The sequence below is a fragment of the Xyrauchen texanus genome, chromosome 36 (genome assembly GCF_025860055.1).
Source record: "Xyrauchen texanus isolate HMW12.3.18 chromosome 36, RBS_HiC_50CHRs, whole genome shotgun sequence".
NCBI classification, from domain to species: Eukaryota; Metazoa; Chordata; class Actinopteri; order Cypriniformes; family Catostomidae; genus Xyrauchen; species Xyrauchen texanus.
The window spans coordinates 33,429,393-33,446,487 of record NC_068311.1 but is presented as its reverse complement, the minus strand read 5'-3'; the positions used below and the strand labels follow the sequence as shown (position 1 = coordinate 33,446,487).

General features: G+C 37.6%; 1 protein-coding gene across 2 annotated transcripts; it reads left to right on the top strand.

Annotated features, from left to right (window-relative positions):
- The first annotated feature begins 6,592 nt into the window (after nt 1-6,592).
- LOC127630233 (apolipoprotein A-I-2-like) lies at nt 6,593-10,288 on the top strand. 2 transcript variants are annotated; one of them, XM_052107706.1, is made up of 4 exons: nt 6,593-6,707; nt 7,299-7,345; nt 8,034-8,178; nt 9,420-10,288. In XM_052107706.1, exons 2-4 carry the CDS (start codon nt 7,306-7,308, stop codon nt 10,003-10,005), a joined length of 771 nt encoding a protein of 256 aa, XP_051963666.1. In that variant the 5' UTR covers nt 6,593-6,707; nt 7,299-7,305; the 3' UTR covers nt 10,006-10,288. The 2 variants fall into 2 exon arrangements, with proteins under 2 accessions (XP_051963666.1, XP_051963667.1); XM_052107707.1 differs by having other exon boundaries at nt 6,702-6,737.
- The last annotated feature ends 6,807 nt before the right edge of the window (nt 10,289-17,095 follow it).

Sequence of the window (17,095 nt, the reverse complement as noted above, 5' to 3'; positions counted from 1 at the left end):
TCAAGGGCTTAGGGTGTTCAAGTTGAACCCATTGCACAGTTCCGCCAGTGGTGGACACTCGCACAACGTAAGCAAAGTAAGCAAGTCCATAAGACGGAGGGAAGTTAGCGAAGGAAGGGCATAATAATTTTAAGTGGAATGCAGCCTGTGAAAGAGATCTTAAAAAGAAACTCGCCACTCAAATTATATCCTTGTCCATTTTGAATACTCAGTGTAGCTGTGTATGAAGCACCGCCCACACAGAGGTCACTGCCATATCCAAGCAACCAAACTTCATACTGGTCAACATGTCGAATTTGCCTGTCAAAATCCACCAGAATTGAACTCAACATAAAATACACAAGGGGAAATTTTGCGGTTTGTTTAGTTAGGGTTAGGGTTGTGTTTTGTTAGTTAGGGTTAGGTTAGTTAGGGTTGTGTTTTGTTAGTTAGGGTTAGGTTAGTTAGGGTTGTGTTTGGTTAGTTAGGGTTAGGTTAGTTAGGGTTGTGTTTTGTTAGTTAGGGTTAGGTTAGTTAGGGTTGTGTTTGGTTAGTTAGGGTTAGGTTAGTTAGGGTTGTGTTTGGTTAGTTAGGGTTAGGTTAGTTAGGGTTGTGTTTGGTTAGTTAGGGTTAGGTTAGTTAGGGTTGTGTTTTGTTAGTTAGGGTTAGGTTAGTTAGGGTTGTGTTTGGTTAGTTAGGGTTAGGTTAGTTAGGGTTGTGTTTGGTTAGTTAGGGTTAGGTTAGTTAGGGTTGTGTTTGGTTAGTTAGGGTTAGGTTAGTTAGGGTTGTGTTTGGTTAGTTAGGGTTAGGTTAGTTAGGGTTGTGTTTTGTTAGTTAGGGTTAGGTTAGTTAGGGTTGTGTTTGGTTAGTTAGGGTTAGGTTAGTTAGGGTTGTGTTTTGTTAGTTAGGGTTAGGTTAGTTAGGGTTGTGTTTGGTTAGTTAGGGTTAGGTTAGTTAGGGTTGTGTTTGGTTAGTTAGGGTTAGGTTAGTTAGGGTTGTGTTTGGTTAGTTAGGGTTAGGTTAGTTAGGGTTGTGTTTTGTTAGTTAGGGTTAGGTTAGTTAGGGTTGTGTTTGGTTAGTTAGGGTTAGGTTAGTTAGGGTTGTGTTTGGTTAGTTAGGGTTAGGTTAGTTAGGGTTGTGTTTGGTTAGTTAGGGTTAGGTTAGTTAGGGTTGTGTTTGGTTAGTTAGGGTTAGGTTAGTTAGGGTTGTGTTTGGTTAGTTAGGGTTAGGTTAGTTAGGGTTGTGTTTGGTTAGTTAGGGTTAGGTTAGGGTTGGGTTAGTTTTGGGTTAGGGTTAGGAAGAAATAAACTGTAAAACTTTTTTGTCTTCAAAGTAGGTGAAGCACCAGGTCATACCCATCAACAGCCGGTGCAAACTTTTCCTTTAAGTTCCACAAACCAAACCACTTTTCGGAAATAAAAACACTTTCTTATTTGGCCAGATTATATTGGTGGAAATGATTGTCCCTTACAACAAATCTAAACTAGCCGCATGTCATTTTCACATGTAAATGAGCTTTTGATTTACCGCAAATATTTGGCAGAAGTTTGCAGCTCTTCGCTCAAGTTTGCCTCAAGTTTGCTGCAAAGCTCATTTGCATGTAAAAATGATCTACATTGACTTAACACTTAAGTGTGAACTTGGAAATAATAAGTAAATTCAACATTTGTATTTAATTAAAAATCTTTACACTGCATCATCATGTATGAAACCTAAAGGAGAAAACCTTCTCATATTTATTTGCTAATTTGATTTAATTTCATAGGTAAAAAAAATAAGTACATTTTACTCAATGAAATGGTTTTCCCAGCATGCACTGGGCTTGAAAGATGAATGAGCTTGCGTAGTTTCACTCTTTGCAAGTTGACAGTCAATTTGTATTGTTGATTTTGTTGTTAAGTTAGGTAACTTCTTGTTTTGTGAAGTTTGAAGTTAATTTTCTTCTCAAAATTATCTGTTTATTGTTACCGTCATCGTCAAGCGTTATGATGTGCGTGTGCAGCTCTGGATCCCGTTTCTATTGCCATTAAAGCAAGGTGATGTTGACTACATAGCATGCATTAAGCTTACCTGCACAGCGTTTCCGAGTGTACATGAGTAAGTGGCTTAATTTCAGTGCTACATTGCTTAAGTAAAATATACAAAAATGTGGGTAAAATTGAATTGAAACTCAACATGAGAAGTTCTAATTACAGCCACCAAGATTTGTGTGTAGCCTTAACTTGAAAATATGGTCTGTTAAATTTACTAGCGATTTCTGCACTACACAACTTTGTTATCTTTAGTGACATCTGTGGTTAAAACTTACAATTGTAAGCAATTTGAATACATTATGTCAGTTGTGTTTCGGAACTGATCTTCTGGCGGATGAATCTCCCAATTTGAGCTTATCTGGACATGATCGTGACTGGAGCCGGAGGGTTAGGTTAGGGTTAGGGCCGGAGTCATAACGGGATATTTTAATGTGGATATAATGTTATACAATTAAACATTTGAAATGGAATTATTACTTGCTTTGATGAAGATAAACAACACTCTTATTCACATATCTGGAATGAATGAATTTTACACTTATAGTGCTTTTCTGACACTACACTCAAAGTGAGTGTGACTAAACTGAGTTGAACAGTGTAGTTTGTTTCTCCAGCTGGAACACCAGACAGCCAGTACTTGTTTCCTGTGTGTGCGGACATGACATAATGACGCAAGGATGTACGTCACAAGCCAGTGATTTAAGATTTCTAGACTTTTCTTGGTTACTTAAATAACAAACACCAAGGTCATGGGTTCAAATCCCAGGGAACACATAAACTGATGAGTCGCTTTGGATTTCAGGGAGGATTGAGAAATGTTTGATGTTTAGGCTTATGGACCGTCAGTAAATTATTTATAATTATATTTCAGTCACTGATATGCCATTCTTTATCACTGAAATTTCTCTCATATGCTGTCCTCATTTAGCTCAATAGTTTTGATCGATTAAACAAAGGCAAACATAAAACAGAGGATCAAATGTACTTTATTTTTGTTGTTTCTGAAACATGAAGGCCTTTTTTCTGAAACAGCATTGTCAGGGCTTTTAATCAAAAGTTGTTGTTGTGTAATTGATCATCTTCAGTCTTATCAGACACACCGCAAACAGTCACTGGAGATGAGAAACATTCCTTCACTTCTGTCTGTTGTGTGACCATATCAACCCTGCAGGAATAGATCAAGATGGAAACATCAAACACAGCTCAGTTTCATTTTCCCACAGTGCATTAGTACATTTTGAAGATTGAATATATCTGTGTACATGGGATTAAACTGGCTCCTTAATGTCCAAAGGCCATTTTGAGCCAATATTTTGACTGCAAAAATGTTTTATTTTTGTCTTCTTTTAAAAAATAAAATATCTAATCCTTGAAGCAATATAAATTTACTTGAAGAAATCTGTACTTTTTTCTTACACCACTGGAAGTTTTTCAAACGAAATGTAATTATGTTTATGCTTAAAACAATCAGGAAGGTATATGTTCTCTCAAAACAAGATTTATTATATTACCCAATTTTTATCTCAAGTAAATGGATCTTGTTTTAAAGGTGTTTAAATGTCCAGTTAAAAACGCTGACTTTTGCAGTGTTGATTCGTTTTCTACGATTAAATGTTTCTAGAAACAATTGATAAAAAGGGGTTTACTGGGCAACATTAAATGAATATTACAGGTTAAACCCAATCAACAGCGTTTAAGGCATAATGTACATTACTATTACAAGTCATGTTGATTACTTATTTTAAAAAAGACATATTCTGTTACACATGGGTTGTGAAAACAATTTATATATATATATAAAAAAGTATTTAATGTAATAAAGTATTTAGTATATTGTAAGGGGGTTAAGATGGGCAAGGAGGAGGCGAGAACCGGCTTGTCAATATAAATTATATTTAATTAAACTGAAAAACATAAACACACACACACACATGACGGACCTGCCCGTAATTCTCTCTCTCGAACTGTCGTCACCGGCCGCCTTTATCCCTCGCGCTTCCCATCAGGCCGATTGGGGACTGGGCGTGCGACATTCTAGCCCGGCCCCGCCCCCCTTACTCCGCTCAACATATATAAAGTATTTATCGCTGTCTGGTAGGAATGGGCGTTTTTTCTGGTAGAAAAGGGTAAATCTGTAAACATTAAAATACTCACTGTTTCAAAAGTATAGACACAAGACAATATGCGTGTTTATATGATTTTAGTGTGATAAAATGGTTTACTAACCATATCAGTGTAAAATGTCATCCTATATTACAGCTTTGTTGCCATGGTGACAATTCAGTTACATTTAAATCATGTTTACACACATATTGTTTACATCTTGTGGCTGTACTTTTCAAACAGTGAGTATTTGCCTGTTTTTGGATTGTTCCAATTCACTTCCATTGTAAGTGCCTCAAGTAAAGCAATTTAACATTGTGGCAACAAATGCTGTCTATTGAGCTCAATTGTATTGAACCCCAAACATTCCTGTAATGCACACAATTCTCAATAAAGCTCTAGGATATGAACATCTGAATCGCTTCATCTTACAAAGATTGTTTCGATGAGGTTTCACTCTTCATTGTACACTCAGCCACATCTACAGCCTCAAAGTCCACAAACATCCAACAGCTCGAGTGACTCTTTAACCCATTTGCTCTCAAACAGCAGTTGGCAGCATTCAGTGATCTTGTCATATAGACAGTGTGTTCTGGGAACGATTACGACATCCTCCTTACAAAGCAGAGCCTGGACCGAATGCCCCGGCACAGCCTTATCAGGGAGGATATTGACATAAGTTGTGCTCTTTACAAAGAAAAGCCCAAGAGAAACATGAGATGAACTCCAACATTGATTTTCTGCTGAGCAAATTACACTCTGTGTTTGCCGGATTAGTTTACTTAAACTCCTACTCAGATGGGCTGATAGCAGATGCTATCTAACTTATTTATTACTTATTAATAACCTTCATTATTATTTATAAATCACATCAAACCAATATCATTTCACCTCAATTGTATGAAAAAAATTATGCAATTAAAGGTTCTGCCAAACATTTATCGGGACATCATACGGGATTGAAATGACAATGAGAGTGAGTAAAAGATGACAGAATTGACATTTTTGAGTGAACTATGCCATTAATAAAAAATAAAGGGTACCAGTGTTGCTTTCCTTCCTGAAAACACAACAACCAAATTTGTATCTCACCTCAGATGTAAGTATTCCGTGCCGCTTCACAACTGAGCTACTCTTTGTCCACAGATTTGACTCATAATTCTCACGGGCACAAATAAAGACCTCTCAGTGTGTTCAATGTGTCTCTTTGTGTTACAACATAAAATAAAAAATTGTGGAATTCAAAAGATACATTACTTACATTTAGAACATAAATGGTAACATAAGTTGTAAAACATCTCTACATTTGAGGCATTTCTGTTTTTCTACATGCAGGGTCATTGTCAAACAGGGTCCTATGTGTTTGGAAACTTGACATGATTTGTTCTTCAGACATTCCTCTTTAAATGCAATAAGTGTCAGCTTTCTACAAAGAGACCCACATTTGTTTTTGACCACTGAAAATGTGTACAATTCAACAGTTTACTCATGGAGCCACATTGAGATCCCCATTCCTCTGGGAATGTACAATATACGGCCTTATAAATGGAAATACCATCCAAAAAGTTTGTTCTGAACCAGAATCTAAAGGAATGCCAACTTTTGAAAAAGACAAAAAGTGCTTTTCCCCATTCCCCAAAGTCAACTGATTTTACTAACAGACCTACCAACTTCTGTGTAAAAATAAAAGAATGATGCTGCCACCATTCTTAGGTTTTTGATCTGTGGTTTTACTCCAAAATCATAGGTGAAAATGGTTATTTTGACCCCCCCCCCTCAGTAAATGTTCGTCCATGGCATGTAATATTTTGGCATACATCTTCATATTTCTTTCACCAGAAAAAGCAAACTTAAAAAAATAAAAAAATCATATTTTGAGCAGGGGACCTCGGGTTGAGTAGACATGGCCTATTTTCATTTTTGTGCTTTGTGAAACAACGAAACGGTATCAAATGGGGCAAATGGCACCGTCTCCTGAGAATGGCCAAGCAGCATGAGAAAAAGCACAACTTAAAGAAAGTAAATGTTCAAAATCCCTTTATAATAATTCTGTAAGAAGAACTCACAGTTTACAAAGTGATCGGAAAAGTCTCAAAGTTTTGTTTGTCAATTGTGCAACAACACAGCACAGAGCAGTAACACTAGTAAAGGCCTAAACTGTTAAAGATTTTGTCAGGAAACTTAAAAATGTGCTAAAATAATAATAAAAAAGTGGTATCCTCTGTTGTATTCAAGCCATAAATATGATTTAATATGACTGATGTAATCCACCTGAACTCATTATCGGTTAGAAATCCCTCAACACATTTTCACCTTTTACAGTGTAACAAGACCGCCATACGCTTGTATGTGATTATATAACTAAATCTATATGCAAACTACTGTGTGTGTGTGCATGTCTGCATTTGTCCTGGTGGTCATGTGCTGACTGCATTGATGTGGCCTCCCCCGTCCTCTCAGTAGGTGACCTTTAAACCCTTCTTTGAAGGGATGAGCTTTACCTCCACATATCTGCCCCCGTTCATTGAGCCATATAAAAGAGATCCTTCTTCCCCCATTCATCAGTCTCTCCCTGACCAGCTACATCAACAGGTAAGAGTCCAGCCGTGGCAACTAATTCAGGTCAGTGTTTGTCTGTGGAAACAGCTGGGGATTTGTCAGAAAGGAACCAGTTGGTATTGAATTGTACTTTGTAGATGTTGCAATTAAGAAACTTTTTGTTGGCAGTCAGTTGAGATGTGTTAATAGTTCGTCTTCAAACGTTATGCTTCTCAGCTGCCTGAAAGTAAGATCAGGCTTTAGACTGAAGTCCATTCAGTTATCCAGGTCTACTACCGATGTGTTCAAGTTAATCCATCGGATTTCAATGGTTGAGAGCTAATCTGGTTGTGAAGTCTTTGTAAATCTGTCTAATTTGGGATAAATTAGTCTAGTCTAATAAGCTGACATATGCCGTACAGTGAACCAGTCCAGAGCAGTCTGAGTTGGTTGTCTGCTCTGCTACGGTTCTGAAGAGTAATATCATTATAATGAAGATTTAGTAATATCGTATTTTAAATTGTGATGAAGTCCCAGTGCTCTCCCTTTTGTTACAAATCTTAAACATATCCATTAGTTGTGAGTTGCTTCAATGATATTAGCAATATCTAATGTTGACAAGTTTTCTCTTTTTTCAAAATCCAGATCCAAGATGAGGTTTGTAGCTCTCGCACTGATGGTGTTGCTGGCAGGTATATAAACGCAAAATTTCCTTTCTACACAGCAAAAAACAATAAATCAATTACATTTGAATCAGTTTTGTTTTCGAAACATCCTTAAAACAAAAACGTTCTTGAGAAGCAATAGTTTAAAGGATGTTAATGCTTAAAACAGGATTTAATGAGATATTAAGTCTTGTTTTCAGGGGAATTTTACCTAATTTGGTGGGATTTATGCTTAAAACAAGAACAGACTATTTGCTAGTGGAAAAATAAAAATAATCAAGTTTTTTCTTCTTACCGCATTGACAAATAATCTTTTCTTGTAGGAAACGTAACAAATGTTTTACTAGAAAACCAGACAAAAATACCCTTAGTTTATTTGTAATTTTAATTAAATTTTCTTTGCCGATTTTTGTAATTCTTTGTTTTAAGCATAAATGAAAAAATGTATTACCAATAGGGTAAGACAAACAAACTTAACTCAAGATTCATTCTTTAAAATGTTGTAACATCTTTCACAATTTTGCTTCTCAAGTATATTAATGTTGTATGGACCAAAAGTATATATCTATATATTATTTCATTTTTATATGTTTTGGGAAAATTAGAGATGAATACTGATGAATCAATGCATTTTCTGCATTCTGCAAGACAAAAATCAGTTTTATTGTGCTGGCCTCTTGTTTAAAACTCAAGATTTCATGTTTTCATTCTCCAGTTTGCCAGGCCCGTTTCCTGCAGGATGAAGCTCCATCACAACTGGATCACATGAATTCGGCAATGCAGGTTTATGCAGATAATTTGAAGCAGGCCGCACACAAGAGCCTCAATCATCTCGATGACACAGAATTCAAAGACTACAAGTAAGAAACACCACACGGTTTTCCTCTACAGCATCAGATCAGTTATCACCACGAGTAGAATGGTACTAATCTTAAAAGTAAACATGAAACAGCATTTGAAACCCATTTTACTTCTGTAATCGGACATATTTTTGATAACAACATGATATTCAATAAGAAAAATGTAGGGCAGAACTTTATTAAGTCCATTTGGATTGATTAATTTGTGAAAAGCAACCATTACATTCAGGGCTGGATTGGTAATCTGGCATATCGGCATTTTCGCGGTGGGCCGATGCACTTTGGGACCAATCAGGGGCGGACTGGCCATCGGGAGAACCGGGAGGGCCGGTGGTTTGCAATCAGCTGAAATAAGCCATCGCATTCTGAAGAATGGGCCACAAAACTGCACCACAATATGCCGAAGGGGGCAGCGATATGCCCCCTAGGCCCCCCCCATTCAACAACTGTCATTCATTGTTAAGAATTTATAAAGGGGTTTATTAATGACTAATGAATAATTTACAAATGCATTATAAATCATTTATATGTGGTTATAACAACATGCATGGTGGCTTTCATGCAATATATCCCAAATTGTGAGATATTTTATGTCACATGTTATAAATGCTTAATAATGCTTTTTTTTGACAGTAGTAAATTATGAAAATGTACCTTAATGTAAAATTGACACATTTATGAAGCATTTATTAATACATTGACAATATTAGAAACCTGTACATAAAGTTCAGTATGGTTTAATGGTCAGTAGGCTTTATTATATATTATGTGCTATGATTGAGATTAAAAAAAGATTTTGCAGAGGACTTTAGGTAACTAGGACTAGGCAAAACAATTCTTTTGACATCAACATGACAAGGACAGTGACAACACAAGTGACACAAGAATTTACAGTAATGAATATAAACACAACCTGGACTGTAGCAAAATGACATAATCCCACTTTTTAATCTCGTTTTTTGCTACATTGTGAAATAATTCATGAATTAGGGTATTATATGTTTTTGATTAATATAAGAATGATTAGGTGTAAATAATAAGCATTTATAACATTTAAGTTCAAACGCTTACATGTAGCTATAACTTAATATAAATAATTGATCATCCATTTCTAAATGTATTATAAGTAATTCATAAACCCCTTTACGAATCCTTAACAAAGGGAACGTTCATGTTAAGTGTTAACAAACAATTAACCCACTGACAGACAACCTTAATAGACTTTGTCTCTTTCTTTGTAGGGAGTTCCTAGGCCAGTCCATAGACAACATCCACAGCTATTTTCAGCATACCTTCGAAGCCCTCAAACCAATCGCCACTCAGGTATTAGAAGCATCCGCCCCCATGCGCGAGAAGCTGACGAAGGACATCGAGGACCTCCGCAAGCAGCTCGAGCCCAAGCGCGAGGAGCTCAGGCAGGTGCTGGCGAAGCACTTCCAGGAGTACCACGATGAGCTCAAGCCTTTCCTCGATGAATACCTGACGAAACAGCGTGAGCAGATGGAAGAGCTGAAGACCAAGTTGGAGCCCGTGATGAAAACCATGAAGGGGAAAATCGAGACCAACTGGGAGGAGACCAAGTCTAAGCTGATGCCCATCATGGAGCTTTTGCGCGACAAGCTGACGGAGCATCTCCAGGAGCTGAAGACTGTGTTGGATCCCTACATCCAGGAATACAAGGAACAGATGGAGAAGGGCATCCAGGAGTTCCGTGAGAGCGTGAGGTCTGGAGAACTGAGGAAAAAGATGAACAACCTGCGTGAGGAGGTGAAGCCCCACATCGAGGCCATCTTTGCAGCTATCCAGAAGGCCGCTAGCAAGGAGTAAAGCAAGCCTTTTTTACACTTCCCGTCTCTTCTTCCTCTCCACCTCGGCCTGTTGACCGCAAGGCTTTTGTCAGAGCATAACTAACACATGCTCATATCAAACTCACTTGCACTTTCCACAAATTCCCACAACTAAAGGACTGGCAAAAAAACACAGAATATCTGAAACCTGAAAATCTCTTTGGTTTAACATTCAAAATGCCTAGCGAAACCCTTAACATTTGTGATGCTGCTTTTAGTTAAAAGCTCATTTTCAATGTTCAATAAAAAGAACTTTCATACTATTTCTTCAATGTGCTTGTGTTTTTGAGGGTTACTTTATTGAAGGAGAACATGACAGAAATTCATTTGCATATTGTGATTTCAAGTATATTATTAAAACTTTCAGATTCTTTCTTTTCAATGTCTCAATCATTCTCATTTTAAGTGTTTTGTTGAAATTACAACACGCAAATTAGTTCTCAAAATCATTTTTATTACAATATATGACAACAAAAAAGCATATTTTATCCAAAATGTCGCAACTACGCAATAAGGATTTAGCAATTATGCTGAATTAAAAGTTTTCATGATTCATTCTAAAAGAAAAACAACCTAAAAAATCAAGTAGCATGAAATATAAATAAAACACACTTTTATACATTTCACACCTGATTCATGAGTTGATTACAAAAACGTGTCACCAGAAGTCAGTCCATCCTGGTATGTTATTTATTAGTAATGGGCAAGATTGATGAGGTGCCAACATTAATGCCCTTAAAGACCAAGTCAACACCGAACCATAATATTTAGCTGAAAATATCAATGAAAAACACAATCATTTACATCTTATTGACATGTTTTGCAATATAATCCAAGTATATGGTATAATTACACTATTGAACCAATAAAGTTGTTGGTGAAATTAAAAAGGACTTCAGCCTTTATTATGGATGATGAAAATAAAGAAATAATATCAGGTCATTTGTGCCTTGAAAAAACACTAGCTGGGGCTACTATGATAACACTAAATAATGGACCAAAACGATGTGATGCTTTTCTGTAACAGCTTAAGACAGAGAAGAATTGACAAGATGGCAGATTCATTAGATTGACATGTCTTTATTAATTGACCTAAAACTTTTATCTACTACATGTCTAGAATTGGGAAGGAGGTATTGCCCCAAGTGAAGGAGTTCAAGTACCTCGGGGTCTTGTTCACGAGTGAGGGGACAATGGAGCGGGAGGTTGGCCGGAGAATCGGGGCAGCGGGGGCGGTATTGCACTCGCTCTATCGCACCGTTGTCACGAAAAGAGAGCTGAGCCGAAAGGCAAAGCTCTCGATCTACCGGTCAATTTTTGTTCCTACCCTCACCTATGGTCATGAAGGCTGGGTCATGACCGAAAGAACTAGGTCGCGAGTACAAGCGGCCGAAATGGGCTTCCTCAGAAGGGTGGCGGGCTTCTCCCTTAGAGATAGGGTGAGGAGCTCAATCATCCGTGAGGAGCTCGGAGTAGAGCCGCTACTCCTTTGCGTCGAAAGGAGTCAGTTGAGGTGGTTTGGGTATCTGGTAAGGATGCCCCCTGGCCGCCTCCCTAGGGAGGTGTTTCAGGCACGTCCAGCTGGGAGGAGGTCTCGGGGAAGACCCAGGATTAGGTGGAGAGATTACATCACCACACTGGCCTGGGAACGCCTCGGGGTCCCCCAGTCAGAGCTGGTTAATGTGGCTCGGGATAGGGAAGTTTGGGGCCCTCTGCTGGAGCGGCTGCCCCCGCGACCCGACTTCGGATAAGCGGTTGAAGATGGATAGATGTCTTGAATTGTAGACATGAGGACAATTTTGTAAACAAGAAAATGGGCATATTTGTAAACCTGAATAATTAGTTGTAAATCGGATTGTAAATTAGTTGTACATTTGTATATGTATTTATAACGCCAAAGGATACAGTTATAAAATCGAAATACATAATTCAAATCTGAATATGTAGTAAAATAAATCATGCATATATAGTATTGAATTTGAATATATATTTATAGATCTGAATATTATATATCATTGTAAATCTGAATACATAAATGTAAATCACGAATATTTATTTATAAATCTAAGTATACATTTCTCAGATTTACAACTATACATTCTGATTTATAACTAGATATTCAGATTTTCATCTGTATTTCCGGATTTAAAACATGAAACTTAAAGAAGTCTGAAAAGCATGAAACTTTTACTCTCCATTTAATCTCATTGCTGTCTTGGAGAAGCAATTGAGATATTAAAAATTCTCACTTGTTATATTTCTTTTCTACTGGACATCACAAGCAAGTCTCAACAGTGCTCAAGACTCAACATTGCAGAAACACACCATAAATGTTCTTAGCAGTGCATGGAAGTTATTAACCGATCCATCTTCAATACGTGCCCCCTCTGAACTCTCGAGACAAGGCAGTTTCTTTGACCTCATGGCTTGGTTTTTGCTCTTATATTATATAGACAGGTGTGTGCCTTTCCAAATCATGTTCAATCAGTTGAATTTGCCACAGGTGAACTCCAGTCAAATATATTTGCAAAAGTTATCAAAGATCTGGTTTTGGCTTTGTTATTTATTGCAATGAAGGAGGTCATGAGTGCAGAATCTAGGCACACCTATTTTAATAAGAATAAAACTAAAATACAAAACAGGATGAACATAGAAACAGGGCAAGACAGGAAACCAGGAAGCAAAACAAACTAAAACTGGTCATGAACTGGGGAGAAACATTAACAACCGACAAAGGGGAACAGATAATAGGGCAATATATACACAAGGGATAATTTAGGTAATAAAAGACAGTTGAAAACAATGGGGAACAGCTGGAGGTGATCAGAGCAGGGAATTATGCAAAGTGTAGTCAAGGTGGAAACAGATGACAGAGGCAGAATCATAACATCATTATGAGGTATGGAGTGAAGATTGACGTGAAAAAAAAAGAAAAAAGAAATATATATATATATATATATAATTTCAAGTATTTTAGCATAAGGCTGTAACAAATACAAATGTAGAAAAATAAGGGGTCTCAATGCTTACTGAATGTACTGTAAACTCTGATTTTAACATTTTCTGAGAAAAATATGAGCGCTTATTGCTCACGTAAAACCATGTTAGTTGTTTGGCCATTGCGATCAAGTTGCAAGGTGGTTATTTACTTGCCCAAGTCATAAGAGTCTACATCCTCAGGTCTCTTTGATATTCTGGTCTCTAGATATGGCTCGGGTCCCTCCTTCAGTGTAAGTTCATGTGGTTTTGTTCATGGTTATATCGTCCGCCATGTGAAAAAAATAAGAAAAAAAATAGCACATCTCTTTTCAACAAGCAGCATGATTTTAGGTATCTTTTAAACAGTTTTGGATGAGTTATGTGTAGTAGTTTCAGACCAGTGCGAACCAAGGCTATTTACTGGCCATCCAGGGCCAGTAGCCTCCAACCTCGAGCTGCAAGACCAAATCGATCTACATTCGGGCCAATCAGGCCAATAACCCCACAGCGTTGCCCTAAAACTCACCCTTAATATGCTGCTGTGATGCCAATATCACCCCACCCATTTCAAAAGCAAGAGGGAAGCTAAAGCTGAGGTATCATTTTATCTAGATTTCTAGAATATCAATGGAATATAATTTGTAAACAAAAGCTAGCTAGCAAGATAAGTTAGCATTGACAACTCACAGACTGTAACTGCCATGATGTCCCGAGTGGTCTCTCCAATAACAGCGGGATGATGTCCCATCACACTGTCTATGAAGTTCACAGAACCATGGAAAGTAATTTCTTTGGGCAACGCTTTGTCCATTGTGCACTTTAACGGATTTGAACTGCGCCCATATTTTTTATATAAGTTTTTACAAACCTGTACCGTTGTGCACTGGATACATAACCTGGCAAATTCGGCGAAACTTAGCCTTTGACACTGAACCTGCCTCAATCCCCAGTTGGCCTTGTTTGGCACAAGAGTAATCGGTGGGCCAAAAAGCCCAGAGGAGGCACGATAATGCCCTGGATGCAACAGTGGGAACGCAACTGGCACTGGCACGCACTAGCATGTCCTCATTTGGCCCGATAGTGGAAACGTGACAAGGGTTATGTTCTTTTCTTATCAAATCATTAACTCTTAAGTATGAACAATGATAATAGTTATGTTTGCCTTAGCAAGCAGCATTAATTAGTGTATGATGTCGTCACTTCAACATGATTATGCATATGTATGCTGTCTTGTTGCTTGTTTTCCTATAGAAGTATGTTTCCTACATTTCAAGTGCACATCTCAGGCATGGACCCTGCAGCAGAATGTTCTTCTAATGGACTTCATTTCTGTGGATGACAAACGATACAGGTATCAGACTTGTCAAACATTGCTCAAAACAGCGTTAGAACACAAAACTGGGCACATTTGGTAAATGTGGCATTTTTTAGATATGGTGAGACAGGAAGGTAGAGAGAAACCAAAAAAACATTTGGTTGTTCAGTGTTGGAAGTAATATGTTATTGTTAACCCATAGTCAAATAGCTTGACAGTCTTGCTAAAGACCCAAGGTATGTAATAATGTTTGGAAAAACATTACAGGGTTAGCATTTTCTACTCTGCAAACCCTAATATTTTGACTTCACGCAATTTGATTTGAACTTGTTCCCTCAGTTGAATTGAGTAATGGCGTCTCCAAAACTTGTGTGATTAAGTTCACTTGGTGATCATATAGAATGAACTGAACTATTTCAGTTAAGGTGATGATGATGATGAGATGATAAGAAGGCAACTCAGATTTGCTATTTAAATATTGTTTTAACTTAATAATTTTAATTGAATTGACTAAAATTTAGATCAATATCACAGCTCAAATAAAGATTATTACTAATTCATGGTGAATCAAAAAATAAACATATTTTTCCACAGAAATGCATAGACACCTGTACTTCGGAGAACTGAGATAGTGTTAATTGGTTCCAACTTGAACAAAGGGGACATAGATCCCTCAAATGTTGACATTACATGAAACAACTATTTGCGACAACAACAAATAATAATACTACAAAAGAGATAAAAACTCGATTAATTCTTAATAACAACTAATTAAATACCCCCATGTGTTTCCTTTGATCATGGAAACATAAATAATTCAAGCGCAAGGCATTGTGGATATTTCCCATAGCCTCAATTTTGTACACAATAGTTTGAGTTATTTTATTTTTTTCTCCCCTTTTTCTGAATGCTCAATTCCCAATGTGATCTAAGTCCTTGTGGTGGCGTAGTGACGTGCCTCAATACGGGTGGCAGAGGACGTCTGAGACCGTCAATCTGTGCATCTTATCACATGGCTTTTTGAGCATGTTACTGTGGAGACATAGTGCGTGTGGAGGCTTCACGCTAAATTTTAAAATGAATGTTACAATGTTAAGTGTTTTGGTGCAAGATGAATAACAGGGGAGATTTGTAAGTATTTCATGTTCTGTTATGTTGAGATTTAGAAGAGTTTCTGTAATGTTGGAGTTTTGGGGGTTACCACTGTACCAAGCTTGAGCTTAAAATGGCCTGAAATTAAAGGTTTAGAAGTCTAAATGAGTTTAAAATGCATGGTGGAGTAAACCTGCTTTAACTGTTGGGGTTAAAAAATGAAATAAGGGGGCCTGGGAAGCTCTGCCAGTAAAGATGCTGACTATCACACCTGGAGTCGTAAGTTTGAATGCAGGGTGTGCTGAGTGACTCCAGCCAGGTATCCTAATCAACCAAATTGGCCCGGTTGCTAGGGAGGGTAGATTCACATGGGTTAACCTCCTCGTGGTCTCTATAATGTGGCTCGCTGTCGGTGATGCGTGTGGTGAGTTGTGCGTGGATGCTTCAAAGAATAGCGTGAAGCCTCCACATGTGCAATGTCTCTGTGGTAATGCACTCAACAAACCATGTGATAAGATGAGCAGATTGATGGTCTCAGACGTGGAGGCAACTGAGATTTGATCCAAGATGGAGGTGCGGTTGCACGCAGTGGCCACTCTTCTTCCTTATATTTTGCCTTCTACCTCTCAGCTTAAATATCAATGGGAGATAGAACTCGGATGTAGTCTGGATCAGGAATGGTGGGAAATTGCTGCTGGCAGAGTTAATTATTCTTCATCTTGTGCCAGACGGTTCAATTTAAGGTTTTAAATTGAATCCATAGAATTCATCTTACAAAGACAGGGAAACTGCTCAACAAGTGATGCAGCCAAATAAATATTTTTTTCAGCGGATGGGCTAGAAAAAATAAAAGAGGATTCATGCAAAGGTCACACATCATTACAATACAGATATGAAAGTATTTTCAGCAGTAGACAAACATAATCCACTATGGGAGCTCTTGCAGCTGCCCCAAGTCAAGTTGGCTGCACTAATGCAGTGGTTTTATTGATACATTAAAAAGCCTGCTTTGTATTTGTTTCAGTGACACCTCTAACATGAAAGATCCCTTAAAATGGCCCAACTTCACTACCTGTCACAAAAATGTATATGCAATAAAATATACTTTTCATTACTGGAACTCCAAAGCGGTCCATGAGGTGTAAAACGGAGAAACATCTCCGTTGTTTTAAAGATAAAGTGCTCTGCTCAAGACTGGCCAACATGTCCTTGGCTTCAAGGCTGCTCATTAGGACCTCACAAATATTCTGTTGTAAAAGACAAAGAAGCATTATTTTCATAACCAGCTGCAGATCCTAAAAATGTTGAATTATGTATGCAAAAGAACCAGAACTACTAGATTGCTACATCGACCTTGCCCATTTGTATTTAGATCCACTTAGAATATTGACTAAAGACAACTGCCAGTACAAAGTACAATAAATAGTTCCTGTGTCTATCCTCTTGCTGCTAATAAGCATTTTAATAGCCAATGTAAAAATTATTCCAAAAAAGCTATTCTATGAAAACAATATGGTGAACAAGCGTTAAGTCCACAGGAGGTCCAGTAGTTGATCCATTTTGGGTCTGCTCTGAACTTGTCTTATATAAAAGTGCATGGAAAAAAAGGTTACCTACATGGACACTGTTTCATTTCTCATTACAAAAATATAGCTACAATATGACATTTTTCATATGCACTGCA